This window comes from Leucoraja erinacea, chromosome 28 (genome assembly GCF_028641065.1).
Source record: "Leucoraja erinacea ecotype New England chromosome 28, Leri_hhj_1, whole genome shotgun sequence".
In the NCBI taxonomy this organism is placed as follows: Eukaryota; Metazoa; Chordata; class Chondrichthyes; order Rajiformes; family Rajidae; genus Leucoraja; species Leucoraja erinaceus.
In genome coordinates, this window is record NC_073404.1 from 2,066,177 (window position 1) to 2,083,740 (window position 17,564).

Consider the following 17,564-nt stretch of genomic DNA (forward strand, 5'->3'; position numbering starts at 1 on the left):
ATACAGTTGTGCCAAGAGCTCCATGCTTTTGATTCAAATGTTTGCCGAGAAGCAAACATTAAAAATGCTCTTTTGCAAGCCTCAGTCACCAGATACATCGACTTTGGGGCCAAACACTGATGATCTACCGTAATACTCACAAGAGCGCTGCTAATTATAATAAACTTTAATTTATTTGACCCACCCCTCCCCCCAAATCCTCGAACCGCCAGCCTAAACAAGGTAGGACATCCAGTCTCTCCTTACGGACATTTCAACATGAAATCCCCAGGAAACAACCTGGTGTTTCCACATATGTGCAAACATGTTTATGCTGTAGTCCATTAAACTCCAATGCATTAATTACATATCAGCAATGATACACCTAAAAATCTTAGAGGCAGACCTGGGATTTTTCATCGTTTTGCTGAATCACCTGTGTCAGTCCGCATCGGGGGAGGTACTCATGTAATAATTAATGATCACAACAGAAACCCTCTCATCCATGCCTAGAACCACCCTAGTCATCGTATTAGAAAGGTCTGTCTGATCAGCAGGGAACTCGTGGGGCACCTACCCACAGTGCTAATGAATGTGACCATTGAGCAGTTCAGACCTTTCCTTGTATAACGAAACATTAAGAAGGGTGATGTTTTTGCAAAAGGAATTTAGGGAGTTAATTTGTTGAATTTACCTTCTCTATCTGAGCACATCCCTTTGCCACATGAACAGATAAAGGAAGATAGGACAGATGAATGTGTGGTGAAGAAGGTCTCGATCGAAACTTCCACCATTGGGATCCTTTTCTCCAGAGATGCTGACTGACATACTGGGTTACGCCAGCTTTTTGTGTCTATCTTCAATGTTTTATAAAGTTGTGCCAAGAGCTCCATGCTTTTGTATTCAATGCCCTAGCCAATGAAGGCAAACATTAAAAATGCTCTTTGGTCAGGAAATAGGAAGCACATGTCAGGTGCACGAGGGATGTACATGGCATAAAAGTCTGTTGAGGTTTATATCTCCATTAGCCACAGGTGAATTTGAAGATAATTGGAGGAAAGATAATTTTGGATCTTGCTCAAAAAGAGTAGTAAAATAAGCCTGGAAACTACAGGCCAGTGCATTGAGTAGTTAAGCTGTTACTGATTCTGAGGAGCAAAATTTGTGTTCACTTGGCAAGGTTGAGACAGATTAGGAGTTAGCATGGTTTAGTACATGGGAGATCATATTCACACATCTGGTGTTTTTTGGAGAATGTAACTAAGAAAATCAATGAAGGGAAAAAACGGTGACATATCGATTTCAGCAAAGTTTTTAACAAGATTAACTCAAATGGTATGTTAGTCTAGGTCAGGGGCGTCAAACGCATTTTAACTCATTTTAGGACATGGGCAAAATGCGTCTTTATGCGCGCCGGATCGTGCCAATGCAGTCTGATCTGGCATCGCGGACAGCTGCAGCCCGCTCTGGCATCGGGGAAATCCCGTGGGCCGGATCGGACCCCTTCGCGGCCCCATCCGGTCCGCGGGACACGAGCTTGACACCCCTGGTCTAGGGGGTTAAGGCACAAGGGATCTGAGATGTGTTGGCAATCTGGATCCAAATGCAATTTGGTGATGGGAGACAAAAGAGGGATGTGCATTTTTCTGACTGTAATCTATAACCATGGATGCATCGCTGAAATCAATGCTGGAACGATTGTTGTTTACAATATACAAAAATGTAGGTAGCCTGATTAGTAGATTTTCAGATGATATTCAAATTGGGAGTCATAGATAGCAAAGGACATAGAACATTACAGCACAAAAACAAGCCCTTCAGCCCACAATGTTTGTGCCATGTTAAACTAATCTTTGCCTACACATGATCCATATCCACCCATCTTCATGAGCCTATCCAAAAGCCTCTTAAACGCCACTATTATATCTGCTTCTACCACCACTATTGGCAGCGTGTTCTGGGTACCAAGCACCTTCTGTGTAAAATATCCTGCCTCACATATCTCCATTAAAATGTTCCCCGTCACACCTTAAAGCTATGCCTTCTAGTCTTTGACATTTCCACCCTGGGAAAAAGGTTCTGATTGTCCGCCCTATCGATTCCTCTCATCATTTTATGAACTATCAAGGTCACCCCTCAGCCTCCAACGAAAACAATCCAAGTCTGTCCAACCATTCCTTATAACTAATACCCATTAATCCAGACAGCATCCTAGTAAACCTTGGGTATGGCTTGATTATGCTCAAGTATGGTATGATTTGACTGGATAGCATGCATACAAAATGTTTCTATGTATCTTGGTACATGTGACAATAATAAACCAATACCAAACCTCTTCTGTACCTTCTTCAAGGTATCTACTACCTCCTTGAAATGGGACAACTAGAACTGCACACAATACAGTAAACCATCATTATTACAGACCTTTTTATAACAATTTTGGTTATAGCGGACGGAGTCCCCACCATAATCAGACACATGTGTCTCTTTAAGAACACATGCTGCTAGTTATACTGTGGAGGGAATTGAAATCGACATGCAATGACCGACACCTGTGCAATGATGAAGGATACAAAGCGATGGAGTAACTCAGAATCTCTGGAGAGCATTGGTATGTGATGTTTTTGGTCGAGACCCACCACTGGATCACTCCGCACACCCGACGGCAACGAGACCAAGACCCGCAGCAGCACCTGGAGATGCAGTGTCAATGACCACTGAAGCTGCCGCCGACCCGCGCCACCACCCTGACTGCTTTCAGACCAGTCCAACTGACTCTCAGTCAGGCCGGGCTAATGATGCCATCCCCAGCCGCTTCCAGGCCAGACCTGCCGACCTTCGCCTCCAAACCAGGCTTGCACCGCCTCGCCAGCTGCTTCAAGGTCAAACCCTTGCTCAGCCGATCATAGACAGCACCTGCCACCACCCCTTACCCGCACTCTCGCCACCCGCGGGTCAATAACTCTGCTGATCCTCACCTCTCCCTTGGCTACCAGCAAGCCAGGGCAGTCAACTCATCAGGCCCAGACTGCGAGCCTGAAGAAGGGTCTCAACCTATGTCACCTATCCATGTTCTCCAGAGATGTTGCTGGACCTGCCGAGCACTCTGTGTCCTTTTGTGTATTAACCACCATCTATACAATGATACTCTATTACTCAGACAATCGACAATAACGGACACCATCCCCCCCCCCCCCCCCCGCCCCCCCCCCTCCCCTCCCACGTCCATTTATAACAAGGATTTCATGTACTGCAAATTCAGCCTACTCAAAGTTTTGTAAAGCTACAACCTAACTTCCTGGCTCTTATCTCAATGTCCTGACCAATGCAGGCAGGCATACTATATACCTTCTTTACCACTATCTACCTATATTGTTGCTTTTAGGGAGATATGGACATGGATCCCATATCTTGGGACCTTGCCATTAACTGCATACTTTCCCCTCACATTTTACCTCCCAAGCTCAATGCTTCACACTTGGCTTAAAGTCTTAACAATGCCTTAAAATCCATCCGACATTTCTCCATCCATTTCTGTGGCCGATCTACATCCTGCTGTATCCTTTGACAGCTTTCCTCACTGTCTGCAACTCAACTATTTATGTGTTTTCAACAAACATACTAACTAACCAATTTTTGTTCAAGTCGTTTATATCTATCACAAACAACCGAGGTCCTGGCACAGACCTCCAGTCACAATAACACCCTTCTACCACGACACTGTCTTCTATAGGTAAGTCAGTTCTTAATCCAAATTGTCAAGTCACCATGGATCCTATGCATCTTAATCTTCTAGATCATGAGGGACCTTGTCAGATGTAACCATGTAACAACCATATAACCATATAACAATTACAGCACGGAAACAGGCCATCTCGGTCCTACAAGTCCGTGCCGAACAAATTTTTTTCCCCTTAGTCCCACCTGCCTGCACTCATACCATAACCCTCCATTCCCTTCTCATCCATATGCCTATCCAATTAATTTTTAAATGATACCAATGAACCTGCCTCCACCACTTCCACTGGAAGCTCATTCCACACCGCTACCACTCTCTGAGTAAAGAAGTTCCCCCTCATATTACCCTTAAACTTCTGTCCCTTAATTCTGAAGTCATGTCCTCTTGTTTGAATCTTCCCTATTCTCAAATGGAAAAGCTTGGCCACATCAACTCTGTCTATCCCTCTCATCATTTTAAAGACCTCTATCAAGTCCCCCCTTAACCTTCTGCGCTCCAGAGAATAAAGACCTAACTTATTCAACCTATCTCTGTAACTTAGTTGTTGAAACCCAGGCAACATTCTAGTAAATCTCCTCTGTACTCTCTCTATTTTGTTGACATCCTTCCTATAATTGGGCGACCAAAATTGTACACCATACTCCAGATTTGGTCTCACCAATGCCTTGTACAATTTTAACATTACATCCCAGCTTCTATACTCAATGCTCTGATTTATAAAGGCTAGCATACCAAAAGCTTTCTTTACCACCCTATCTATATGAGATTCCACCTTCAAGGAACTATGCACGGTTATACCCAGATCCCTCTGTTCAACTGTATTCTTCAATTCCCTACCATTTACCATGTACGTCCTATTTTGATTTGTCCTGCCAAGGTGTAGCACCTCACATTTATCAGCATTAAACTCCATCTGCCATCTTTCAGCCCATTTTTTCCAAATGGCCTAAATCACTCTGTAGACTTTGGAAATCCTCTTCATTATCCACAACACTAGTATCTTAGTATCATCTGCATACTTACTAATCCAATTTACCACACCTTCATCCAGATCATTGATGTACATGACAAACAACAAAGGACCCAACACACATCCCTGAGGCACCCCACTAGTCACCTGCCTCCAACCCGATAAACAGCCATCCACCATTACCCTCTGGCTTCTCCCATTCAGCCACTGTTGAATCCATCTTGCTATTCCTGCATTTATACCCAACAGTTGAACCTTCTTAACCAACCTTCCATGAGGAACCTTGTCAAAGGCCTTACTAAAGTCCATATAGACAACATCCACTGCCTTACCCTCGTCAATTTCCCTAGTAACCTCTTCAAAAAAATTCAAGAAGATTAGTCAAACATGACCTTCCAGGCACAAATCCATGTTGACTGTTCCTAATCAGACCCTGTTTATCTAGATGCTTATATATATTATCTCTAAGTATCTTTTCCATTAATTTGCCCACCACTGAAGTCAAACTAACAGGTCTATAATTGCTAGGTTTACTCTTAGAACCCTTTTTAAACAATGGAACAACATGCGCAGTACGCCAATCCTCGGGGACTATTCCTGTTTCTAATGACATTTGAAATATTTCTGTCATAGCCCCGGCTATTTCTACACTAACTTCCCTCAATGTCCTAGGGAATATCCTGTCAGGACCTGGAGACTTATCCACTTTTATATTTTTCAAAAGTGTCAGTATTTCTTTTACTTTGAACCTCATAGTATCCATAGCTACTCTACTAGTTTCCCTTACCTCACATAATTCAATATCCTTCTCCTTGGTGAATACCGAAGAAAAAAATTTATTCAATATCTCCCCCATCTCTTTTGGCTCTGCAGATAACTGTCCACTCTGTCTCTCCAATGGACCAATTTTATCCCTCGTTATCCTTTTGCTATTAATATAGCTGTAGAAACCCTTTGGATTTACAAAAGGATGTCTTACTAAAAGTATAGATACTCATTCACCTTCATCGTCATTTCGAAAGACAATCAAGTCTGTAAGACATGACTTGTCCTGCACAAGGCCAGGCTGACTGACCCTAATTAGCCCTTTCTCTTTCAAAAGTAAGTACCTTTTATCACAAAGAATCATCTTAAATAGCTTCCCTACCACTCACTTGAGGCTCGCTGGTATATAACTTATTTAGACATCCATTTTTAAAGGAACAATGCTTGCCAGTCCTCTGGGACATTACCTATGACTAGTGAAGACACAAAGATCTTCGTCAAGGCCTCTGCAATTTTCTCTCTTGCCTCTCTCAATGGTAGATCCCATCAGGCTCCACCTTAACCCTCTTCAAGAGAAGCAGCACCACTCAGCAATTTCAAGCCAACTTCCCACAGTCCCAGTTCTACTGAAGTCTCTTCAGAATTAAATTTTAACTGTTACATACTGCCTTGTGTTGAGTGTTTCTAGCATGTTTGGGTTTTCTTTCAGATTTCTAGTATTTGCAGTTTTGTTTTATTTTCATTAATTCAGTTGTCCATACATTTATAGTTTGCCCATGTTTGGATTTTTCAATTGCAACAAATTGATGATTTTTGCAGCAGACGGTATTTTTTACCATGATCAATGTCTAATTTTGCTATTTTCATCCACTGCAGTCTTGAAAGCATAACACACCTTTTAAAGGTTCTCTTTCAAAGCAACAGCTGCAGTTTGAATTGAAAGGTATTCACGGGTTTGGTGAAAACCGTGTGTAGGATGAAAATAAAAAAATTGCAATTGCTCGATAGCGGAAAAAAGAAAACAGGGGGGAAAATAATCTGCAGGGCAGGCAGTATCTGTGGAAGAAACGATTCTGACCTGGGACCTTTTGTCAGGACAGTGAATAGTGAAATTGATCTGAATAGGAAGGAGAATGTACCTTGTAAAAAGGTACTAATTTGGAGCACGGCAAAATACATTGTTTTTAGGCAGAAACTCGGGACGGTACACTGGGAATAGTTGTTATTGGGCAAGTCCCTGTCTGACATGTGGGAGTCATTTAAAGGCCAGTTGAACAGAATTCAGAATATTTGATAATGCAGAAATAAGGATGGCATGGTAAGGGAACCTTGGGTGACAAAAGACCTTGTAAACTTGGTCAAAAAGAAACGCAGGCAAGGTTTGAAGATGGAATCAGACAGGGATTTGAGATATATAAAGGAGGAAAGAACTCAAGTAGATGATTAGAAGGGTCAAACGGGGCCACAAAATGGCTTTGGTGAGTCGGATTAAAGAAAATCTAAGATCTTTTTATACCTAGATTAAAACCTAGAGGGAGAACTAGGGAGAAGGTAGAACTGCTTACGGATAAAGGAGGGAATTTGTGCTTGGAGTCTGGAGATGTAGGCCAGATACTAAATGAGCACTTTGCATCTTTTTATATGAAAAAGGACACGGAGGACAGTAAGATCAGTGTGGAGAATATTATCTCCCGGCCGAGTCGCCGACATATCCCACACGGTGCACCAGCGAGCCCTGCTTTACCAGCTATCGTACCATCCGGTTGATGGAGCTGTTGTTGCGGCTCACGTTGTAGCCCCTGGCCGACAGCACTTTCTTCTGGCAGCTCCCACTGAAAGAATGCGCTCGGTTACCGTGGGGGTCCCCCCTCTCACCAGCTGCCGCTTCTCCCTTTGCCTTGTGCACTCCCCCTCCCTCCTCACCCTCATTGATTGGATAATGCTTCACAGCGGAAGATGTTGGTGACTCCAGGGAAGAAGGCAGCAACTGAGCATGGATGGACAAAGCAAAGGCCGACTGGAATATGCAGCAGTTGATCAGAGGAAGCCCTGCGGTGACCGAGTGCATCCCTTAGGTGTCGGTGGTGTTGAAAGGACACAAAGTGCTGGAGTAACTCAACAGACTGAATCAGTCTGAAGAAGAGTCCCGATCCAAAACTCAATGTTCTCCAGAAATGCGCCCCTACCCGCTGAGTTATTACAGCACTTTGTGTATTAACCAGCACCCGCAGTTCTTTGTTTCTACCTAGTTTTAAGATGATTCAGATTTGCCCAAAATCTGACTTGCATAAGGGTTTACGGAACATAGCCATTATGTAAGTCGGGGAATATCTATATGTAAAATTTAGAGAGGCATGGATAGGGTACAGCACAGAAACTTTTTTCAGGATGGAAATATCAAATATTAGACGGCATAGTTTTAACATGAGATGGGCGAAGTTCAAAGGAGATGTGCAGAGCAAGCGAATTTAGTGCCCATCAAGACACTTCTCAAGTACCGACAGCAACTCTACTTCCACTTAAGGCAGGCACAATAACATTTAAAATACACGAACAAGTACATGCATAAGAAAGATTTGCAGGAATATTGTGAAAACGCAGGCAAATGGGACTTGATTGAAATTGGACAGAATACTCCACTTGTGACCAAACATGTGTTTTAGAAAGATTCATCATAACTTAGAACATAGAAAGGCACATTGATGCGACATCCAGGAAGGCACACCAACACCTCTACTTCCTGAGAGATTGGGCAAATTAGGCATGTTTCCAGTGACTAACAAACTTCTATAGATGCACCATAGTATGCATAATGTTGAGTTGCATCTGTTTAGTTTGGAAACACCTCTGCCCAGGCCCACTAGAAATTACATGTAGTTGTAAATGTAGCCCAGTCCATCACACAGACCGCACCATTGACTCCATCTACACTCAAGTTGCCTCAGAAAAGCAACTAACATAATAAAAGATTTGTCCCACCGCAGTCATTCTTTCCAAGTATGCCCAACCTCTCCACATAGCTAATTTTATACACTCTAATTCAGGTAACATATATGTACACAGATACAAAGTGCAGGAGAAACTCAGCAGGTCAGACAGCATCTGTGGAGGGAATGGACAGATGGCGTTTCAGTTCATAACCCTACTTCAGATAGTCCAGTTGGAGCAAATTGCCTGTTTGGACACTCTAGATGGCTCTGAGGGATCATGGCATGAATGCAACATCCACTGCCCTATCTTCAATTATCTTTGTTACCACCTTAAAACGTCAATTTTGTAAACATGGTCTTCCCTGCACAAAGCTGTAAGTCATGTCTATGCTTTTCCAGATATGAATAGATCCTGTCCCTAACAATTTTTTCCAATAATTTCCCACCACTAATACAAGGCTCACCAGCCTATAATGTCTTGGCTCGTCCCTATGGCTTGTTTTAGTTTTAGTTTTTAAAAATACAGCACGGAAACAGGCCCTTCGGCCCACCAAGTCAGTGCCAATCAGAGATCCCCTTACACCGTCCTACACACTAGGGACAATTTACAATCTTTACCGAAGCCTGTACGTTTTTGGAGTGAGGGAGAAAACCAGAGCATCTGGGGAAAACCCACGTGGTCACGGGGAGAATGTACAAACTCCGTACAGATAGCACCCAAAGTCAGGTTTGAACCCGGGTCTCTGCCGCTGCAAGGCAGTAAGTCTACCGCTGCGCCACCATGTCGCCCTCCCCTTCTTAAACAGAGGAACAACATTGGCTCTTCTCCAGTTCCCTGGGACTTTGCCTGTGGCTGGAGGATACAAAGATCTCTGTCAAGGCCCCAGCAATCTCCTCTCTTGCCTGTCTCAATAACCTGGCTTAGATCCTCTCACGTCGTAGAGACTTATCCGCCTTAAGTGGCACAAGGAGTAATCTTGAAATAACAACCTTGGAGGTCTTGCAACTAGCAAAGATGAATGTTAATGCAAGGACATATAAACCTATTCTATTCAAATAAAAAGACAGAAAAGTATTACTTTAATTTTGAAATACATTTTTTATATGTAAAATGGGCAATATATGATTCAGTGTGGTCGAGGAACCCTTGTAAACAATTCTCACAGTTCCGACGTAATGTCAACAATCTAAAACATTAACTCTCCACAGATGGTCACAGACAAACATTGTTTTTTTCCCGGTAAGACATTAATATTTAATATGCAAAAACAACAAATGTGAATCAACCGTTGTTACAAAAAGATCGAAGTAAAATATTGTACTGCAATTTACTACTGTATGGAACGAGCTTCCACTGAGTTAGTTTCACTGACATTCCACTGACTAAAGCACTGTTTAAGAAAAAAATGGAAAGGCACATGGATAGGACAGATTTGGAGTGGTATGGACCAAACCCAGGCTGGTGGGACTACATGTAGATGGGACACATTAGTCGGTGTGAGCAAGTTAGGTCGAAGGACCTGTTTACAAGCTGTATGACTATGACTGCCCTGGTGGTTCAAACCTAGAATAATGAGCAAAATGTTCATTTCCTTATCAAAATAATTCAAAGAGTTCAAAAGAATCACTGATCCATTCCTGTAGTTAATTGACTTGTTAAAGAACCATTGAATAGAATGGGATAAAAGTTAATGGCGTTGTGGTGGAACAAAACAAATAGTCTGTGGGCCAGAGGGGCCTACCGTGCACCCCCCCACATGCTCCTACTTCTTGGGTGCCATTTTGTTCATTGGTATCTCTTCTGTCGGAAAAATGATGTTCCCAAGAAAAAAACCTCATTTGAACTATGTTTTTTAACCCCTTATTTCAATATATGATAAAATTGTGTTATTTCACATTTTGCCCTCTTTCTTGAGGCCCTCTTCCATCACCCTATATTAACTGGAAAGCAAATCCAGATTTTCGTGTGCAGCACTGGAAGCGTGATGATGGGGATGAAGCATTCAAACAGTGTACAAGAAAAGATCTGGCATGGATGCTTTCCCGGAAAGCGAGTAGTGAGAAAGATCAAGAGCTTCCAGCTTGGGCTGGATTTGTCTCAGCAACAGGTGATGTGCCTTAAAATGTGACCACAATTGACTACTATCCTGTGATCAAACATCCCATCACGGAATTTAGTACAGTTCAAGAGTGTTTACGAGCTTCTGAAGAAGCAAGTCATGAGGTTGGCCAAGAATATGTCATTACAACATTCGACTTGAGTGTCTGCATGAAGGCATATCCTCTCATGTGGAGTCATCCTGCAAAGTACAAGAAACACATTGTGTTGATTGGCACATTTCATGTCATTTGTGCAAACTTCAAAATGCTTGGAAAGAAAATGGAAGGATCCGGACTTCAGGATATCCTCATGGAATCGGGACTGATGTCTGCTGGTTCTATGAAAGGTGTTATGACAGGAAAGAACTATGACAGAAGCCTGCACTGCCACAAGACGATGGTGGAGTGCTTGGAGAGGCTACTTCTTGATGAATTCCTGTCTATGGCTGAAAAAGATGCGGTGCTGTCCGGTATACCAGAGGAATCAAAGGGCATCTTTCAAGAGCTAATCCGATCGTCAACAAAGCAGGAACTTGCTGAAGTCATGGCCAATGCAGATCTCAACACATTGATGGAGTCGTATGAGAGCTTCAAAGCTGATGTTCGAAAAGGGATCTCTCGGGAAGACTGCACAATTTTGGTTGTCGTACATGGATTCTGTGCGGATTGCTCTCTCATTGATTAGGTCTGTGAAAGAGAACAACTTTCCGTTGTACTTGCACTGTCTGTTTCTTATGCCTGATCTCTTCACCTTTGGTGGTCACAATTACTCCCGCTATCTGACCTATCTTGCTGTGTTCTTGGCAAACATCGAAGAATCACATCCCGGTCTTTCCTTGAAAGAGGGGCCATCAGTGTCGCTAGGTCGTTCATACCAGGAAACCGATGTGTTGTTGACAAAACGATGGAGACGATCACGAAGCATGGCAAATCTCGAGGTGGTGGTAGTGTTGTTGGGCTCTCTGGCATCTTGGAGAATCACAGTGCTTATCAGAGATGGGTTCGAACTTCAACAGAAAGGGCACACTTTCTCTCTGCAACTCTCAGCCTCGCAGACATGACTTCTGGTACCAATCGTGGAAGCAAACACAGAGATCAACAACCAACTGAGATAAGGAAAAGTGAGGCATGTGTAAAGAAAGCCATTGATGCTATAAAGAGCTTCCTGAATCATTTTGATGTCGATGACAAGACTGGGTTGGATGTACTCTCTTCTGGTGAACGTGTTCCAGCTGAAGTTGAGAAAGATGTCATAAAGGTCCTTACCACAGGGAAAGAACAGAAAGAGAAGTTCACCAGAGAACGACTTGAGAAAAAGACAGCATTCTCCGAACCCATCAAGAATCTGAAGCTCAAAACCATGGCAGAAACAAAGAAAAGAGTGAAGCTGAAAACATCTGAACAAAAAGGTTATAGAGTACAAGCAACAAGGAGATATTGCTTTTCAACTGATGGTCAAAGCACAAAGTTCTGGCAGTCAACTCAATCTAGGGGAGATTATGAAGTACTCTCTGACCCCTGTACCCCACTCCGTTGGTACATCAGACAACTTATTTACAAAGACTGATAAATCCAAGGGCCTACACTACCTATTGAAAGATATAGACCACACAACCTCCTGCCAGTAACAACACATTGATAGTGGATGATGGCAATGCTGCATTCTACTCTCAAAGAGATTCCTGCAAACCTCAAAGAGATTGGCATCAAAATCTTCAATGCATTGTCATCTAATGATGTAGTCTTCAGTATCGATATGTACAAACCAGATTCAGTGAAGTCAAGTAAATGGACACGGCATGGGTGTGCGGAGAAGAGAATAATCAAAGGAGAAAAGACCAAAAAACCAAGAGATTGGAGTCAGTTCTTGACCAATGATGGGAACAAGAAACAGCTCATTGAACTTCTTCTTGATGTGTGGATTGAGCATGACATGGCAGGAAGGTGATCTTCATTAAGGAAGGAGAGGCCACACTTCTTACTTCTCAGAATGGGAAAGAGACACTGCAGTCTGAGATTCAATCCCTGAAATCAAACCAAGAAGAAACAGACTTGCGAGTCCTATACTGCAACTATGGCAAAAAGCAAGGATATGACCACGTACAAGTCAAAAGCCCAGACAATGATATATTTTTCATACTATTTCACTATGCAAATGGCATTCAAGGCGACACAGTGTTCTATGACACAGGGAGAGGCAACAGGCAAAGGCTAATAGATGTCACCCATTTTACAAAGCAGTTCTCCTCAGAATACTGCTCAGCATTACTTGGACTGCATGCGTTCTCAGGCTGCGACTCAACAAGTGCCTTCAAAGGAATCGGCAAAGTCAAGCCAATCAATCTGATGCAACAGCGTAACAAATTTGTGAAACCTCTGGCAGCTTGGTGATTTTCATAGAGTTGAAGATGATATGGTCCTAATTTAGTAGATTTTTTGTGTATCTTTACTAAGAAAGACTCAATTGCAAGTACCAAATTCACAGAACCCAAGAAATAAGGCAAAGTGTGAAAAAACACAATTTTGACATATATTGAAATAAGGGTTAAAAAAAAAACATAGTCCAAATTCGTTTTTTTCTTGGGAACATCATTTTTCCGACAGAAGAGATACCAATGAACAAAATGACACCCAAGAAGTAGGATCATAGGGAGTGTGCATAGTAGGCCCCTCTGGCCCACGGACTAAAAGTGTCTTGCAGGCAATCCACCAGCTAAGAGACTACAAAGGGGTTAATCATGGCTCAATCTATGTCGTAGAGAAATTAAAAATCAGAATATAATGAAAAATGGGAGATGAGCTCCAACAGAATAAGTAGCATGAAAATAGATACAAGGATGCTTATTTCTCGGGCTGACATGATGGAAATTCGGAGACGAGAGGATAATGAGGAAGGGCATGGCCCATTTTAATTGTGTTAGAAATCGCTTCCTCCCCCCCGCCCCCAACATATGAAGAAAAAAAGAATGAGGTGGCGTGAGAGTAACTGAACATAAACAACAGGCCCTGGAAACATCTGTAAACTAGGGCTCACGTAACAGGGGGTTGGATCGCATAATTGGAACATATTTCCCCCTGGCAAAGGCGCCCAGCCATCCGGCAAACTCTTCCCCCCTCGGATGGACTCGCTCGCTCCCTTCCATCCCTTCCCCCTCTCCCCGGGCCTGCCCGTTACCATAGCCGCCTGGGGCCTGGGCCTGAGCCTAGGCCCAGGTTTGTGACCTTACGCAGCGACAGATCCCCGAGATGCAGTGATAGGAGCCCGGACGCCCCGCCAACAGGCGAGTGGAAGCGGGGGCGTGTGGCCCGGGGCTCGGCTGTCCGCACTCACCGCCGTCAGCCCGACGGGCAGGGGCTCGACCCCCGGGCCGCCATCTTGCGCTCCGCTCCGCTCAGCCTCGGGCCGCTCCCGCTCACTCCGCTGCCGCTCACTCCGCCGTCCGCCCGCCTGCCTCCCCGCGTCTCTGTTCTGTCCTGTCCCGGCTCGGTCCGAGCTCCTCACCGATCCGATCCTTCACCCGCACCCACCCACCCACCGACGCTCCCTCCCCGCCTGCCCGCAAAAACGCTGCAACCGCGAACTGCGACTGCGCGGCCCAGCTCCCCCGCTGGCCCGCGGCCGCAACAAAACCCGGAGCTTGGGGCAGGTGGACGGGAGCGGGGATGGGGATGGGGATGGGGATGGGGATGGGGATGGGGATGGGGATGGGATGGGGAGGATGAGGATGGGGAGAGGAGGAGAGGGATGAGGGGAGGGGGGCAGAGAAAGATAGGGAGGGGGAGAGGAGATGGACGGGAGAGGAGAGATGGGGTTGAGAACGTGGGAGATGATTGGGGATTTAGGAGATTCAATTTAGGTGATTGGGAAATAGGATATTGGGGGAGGAGTAGGAGATTGGTGGTAGTAGAAGATTGGGGGGGGGGGGGATAGGATATAGGAAGTTACATGTAGAAGATATGCAACAGAAAGAAGAGTTTTGATCAATGAAATGAAGAAAATTGGAATGACAGATATATCAGAAAAGAACATTCTAAAGTATGGAGGGGAAGGAAAAGGAGTAAATTTGTTGTTTAATTTCTTGAGGGCCTCTGGCCTTATAAAAAGGATATAAAGACATGAGGACTGTGGAGTGAAGCCAGAAGGTGGCAGCAATGCAACATTGTGGATGCCGGCTGCCGTAAAACTCCAAAGAAGAAGAAGAAGAAGAAGAAGGATATAGGAAGGGGACTGGTGTGGTGGTCTAGTTTCGTGGGGAAAGGGGACTGGAGAAATTGGGGCTGGGATTTACAGCGATGGGGAAAGAGGCTGGGAGATGCAGGGATGGGAAATGCGATTGAGGGGCTAGGACTTGCAGGGATGTGGAAATGGGGGCAAGGGGCTGGGAGATACAGGAATGTGGAAATGAGGGCAAGGGGCTGTGAGGTGCAGCAATGTGGAATTGGGGGTGGTGTGGCTTAATCGTAAGGTGATCAGGATATGAGAGATATGTGGTTGGGGGAAATGAAGGGGGATGGGGTGTTAGGGTAAGAAAGGATATAGGCCTAATTCAGGCAAATTGGATTAGTAAGCATTCATCATGATTGGTATAATGGACCAAATGGCATAATTTCTGTGCTGTCTGACTTTACGATGTGGGTATGGTAATGTGTGTGTGGGCTGATGGGAGAAGATGGACTTTGTTGGGAGGGGACAGCAAGATGTAAGGGAGGGGAGAGATGGTGCAAATGAGGGGTAGGTGTTATGTTGTTGGAGGAAGGTATGTGCCAAAGGAGAGGGTTTGTGAGAGGGCCGCCATCTTGCGCTCCGCTCCGCTCAGCCTCGGGCCGCTCCCGCTCACTCCGCTGCCGCTCACTCCGCCGTCCGCCCGCCTGCCTGCCTCCCCGCGTCTCTGTTCTGTCCTGACCCGGCCCGGTCCGAGCTCCTCTCCGATCCGCTCCGACCCTGCAACCGCACCCACCCTCCCCCCATCGCCCCTTCCCCGCCTGCCCGCAAAAACGCTGCAACCGCGAACTGCGACTGCGCGGCCCAGCTCCCCCGCTGGCCCGTGGCCGCAACAAAACCCGGAGCTTGGGGCAGGTGGACGGGAGCGGGGATGGGGATGAGGATGAGGATAGGAGGGGGAGGATGAGGAGGATGAGAGGAGGGGAGGATGGAGGGGAGCGGGCAGAGAAAGATAGGGAGGGGGAGAGATGGACGGAGAGGAGGAGATGATTCAGATTCAGATTCAATTTTAATTGTCATTGGGAAGTGTACAGTACAGGAGACAACGAAATGGTGGTAGTTTAGCATCTCCCTTGAAGAGCGACATAGCAAAAGATTTGAATTAAAAAAAAAAATAATGAAGTGTCCGGGGGGGGGGGGGGGGGGGGTGGTGATTGGCAGTCACCGAAAAGTACGTAAATGTGTCGGAATGTGGGAGATGATTGGGGCATAGGAGATTTCTTGGGGCCTCGGGGGGTAGTTGATTGGGAAATAGGATATTGGGGGAGGAGTAGGAGATTGGTGGTAGTAGAAGATTTGGGGGGGGGGGGGGAATAGGATATAGGAAGGGGACTGGTGTGGTGGTCTAGTTGCGTGGGGAAAGGGGACTGGAGAAATTGGGGCTGGGATTTACAGCGATGGGGAAAGAGGCTGGGAGATGCAGGGATGGGAAATGTGATTGAGGGGCTAGGACTTGCAGGGATGTGGAAATGGGGGCAAGGGGCTGGGAGATACAGGAATGTGGAAATGAGGGCAAGGGGCTGTGAGGTGCAGCAATGTGGAATTGGGGGTGGTGTGGCTTAATCGTAAGGTGATCAGGATATGAGAGATATGTGGTTGGGGGAAATGAAGGGGGATGGGGTGTTAGGGTAAGAAAGGATATAGGCCTAATTCAGGCAAATTGGATTAGTAAGCATTCATCATGATTGGTATAATGGACCAAATGGCATAATTTCTGTGCTGTCTGACTTTACGATGTGGGTATGGTAATGTGTGTGTGGGCTGATGGGAGAAGATGGACTTTGTTGGGAGGGGACAGCAAGATGTAAGGGAGGGGAGAGATGGTGCAAATGAGGGGTAGGTGTTATGTTGTTGGAGGAAGGTATGTGCCAAAGGAGAGGGTTTGTGAGAGGGAGGAATGATAGTGGAGGAACAATGTGATCTGGAGGAGTTATATAGTCATACAGCACAGAAACAGGTTATTTGGCCTATCACATCAATGTCAACTTTCTTTCCCATCGACACAAATCCCTTTCGGCAGCATATATACCATATCCTTCAATACCACGCTGATTTAATTGTCCATAGAAATGCTTCTTAAAAGTTGAAACTCTTCTTCAGACTGATGGAGGGGAGGAGGAGGAGGGGTACGCTGGCAGAAAGAGGCGAGGGAAGGTTTGTGGTAGGTGCTGTGTGGATCCAGGGGAGGAGGGGTTGTTAGCGGTCGGGTGGAGAAAGTAAACAGGAAATGATTAGTAGAAAAGGGTGCAATCGGTTGCATATGAGGGAGATAATAAATAGATAATGAATAAATAGGAGGAGGGGAAAGAGGGGAAAGAGGGGAAGTCTTGTGGGTGGGGAGAAGAAACCCAAACAAATAGGTGTAGGTGGGAAGAAGATGGAAGTTGGGTGATATTGGGGGGAGAAGAAACCCAAACAAAAAGGTCTAGGTGGGAGAAAATGGAAGCTGGGTGAAGTGTGAGTGGGTTTAGGCGCCGCCTCTGCTGTGCGGAACTGTTCTTCAGGTCGATGCGGCAAGCCGGACTAGCGGCCGGCCGGACCGGTTGCTATGGAGATGGTGGGCCTATGTTGCCTGTTGGCTCTGAGTTTACTTTATTCTCTCTGGATCCGCTACATTTACCGGCAGCAGCGCAGCCGTAGCCGCGTGGAGCCGGGCCCGGGCACCTCGGCGCTGCTGGTCATCGCTCACCCGGACGACGAATGCATGTTCTTCGCGCCGGCCTTGCTGCGCCTGGGGGCCCGCCGCCTGCCCGTGCGTCTGCTCTGCCTCTCCACAGGTCAGTAGTGCTTGAAGGGCTGATCGGCCTCTAGCAGTGCTGTGAGCATTATGCTTCACACCGGCTCGTACCCGGCCGGCTG

At 45.6% G+C, this 17,564-nt stretch overlaps 2 protein-coding genes across 23 annotated transcripts in view; one reads left to right on the forward strand and one right to left on the reverse strand.

Annotated features, from left to right (window-relative positions):
* ncor1 (nuclear receptor corepressor 1) overlaps positions 1 to 14,015 on the reverse strand; it is a 171,226-nt gene extending 157,211 nt beyond the window's left edge. For 20 of the 22 annotated variants that reach the window (XM_055657492.1, XM_055657491.1, XM_055657489.1 and 17 more), the window contains exon 1: positions 13,815 to 14,015. The gene's annotated coding sequence lies outside the window, so the exon portion shown is untranslated. The remainder of the gene's footprint in view (positions 1 to 13,814) is intronic. The other 2 variants (XM_055657498.1, XM_055657494.1) reach the window with 1 other exon arrangement.
* Positions 14,016 to 17,127: 3,112 nt separating this feature from the next.
* pigl (phosphatidylinositol glycan anchor biosynthesis, class L) overlaps positions 17,128 to 17,564 on the forward strand; it is a 48,465-nt gene continuing 48,028 nt past the window's right edge. Inside the window, exon 1 of the mRNA XM_055657501.1 lies at positions 17,128 to 17,482. Coding sequence (XP_055513476.1) covers positions 17,254 to 17,482 — 229 coding nt within the window. The 5' untranslated portion in view covers positions 17,128 to 17,253. The remainder of the gene's footprint in view (positions 17,483 to 17,564) is intronic.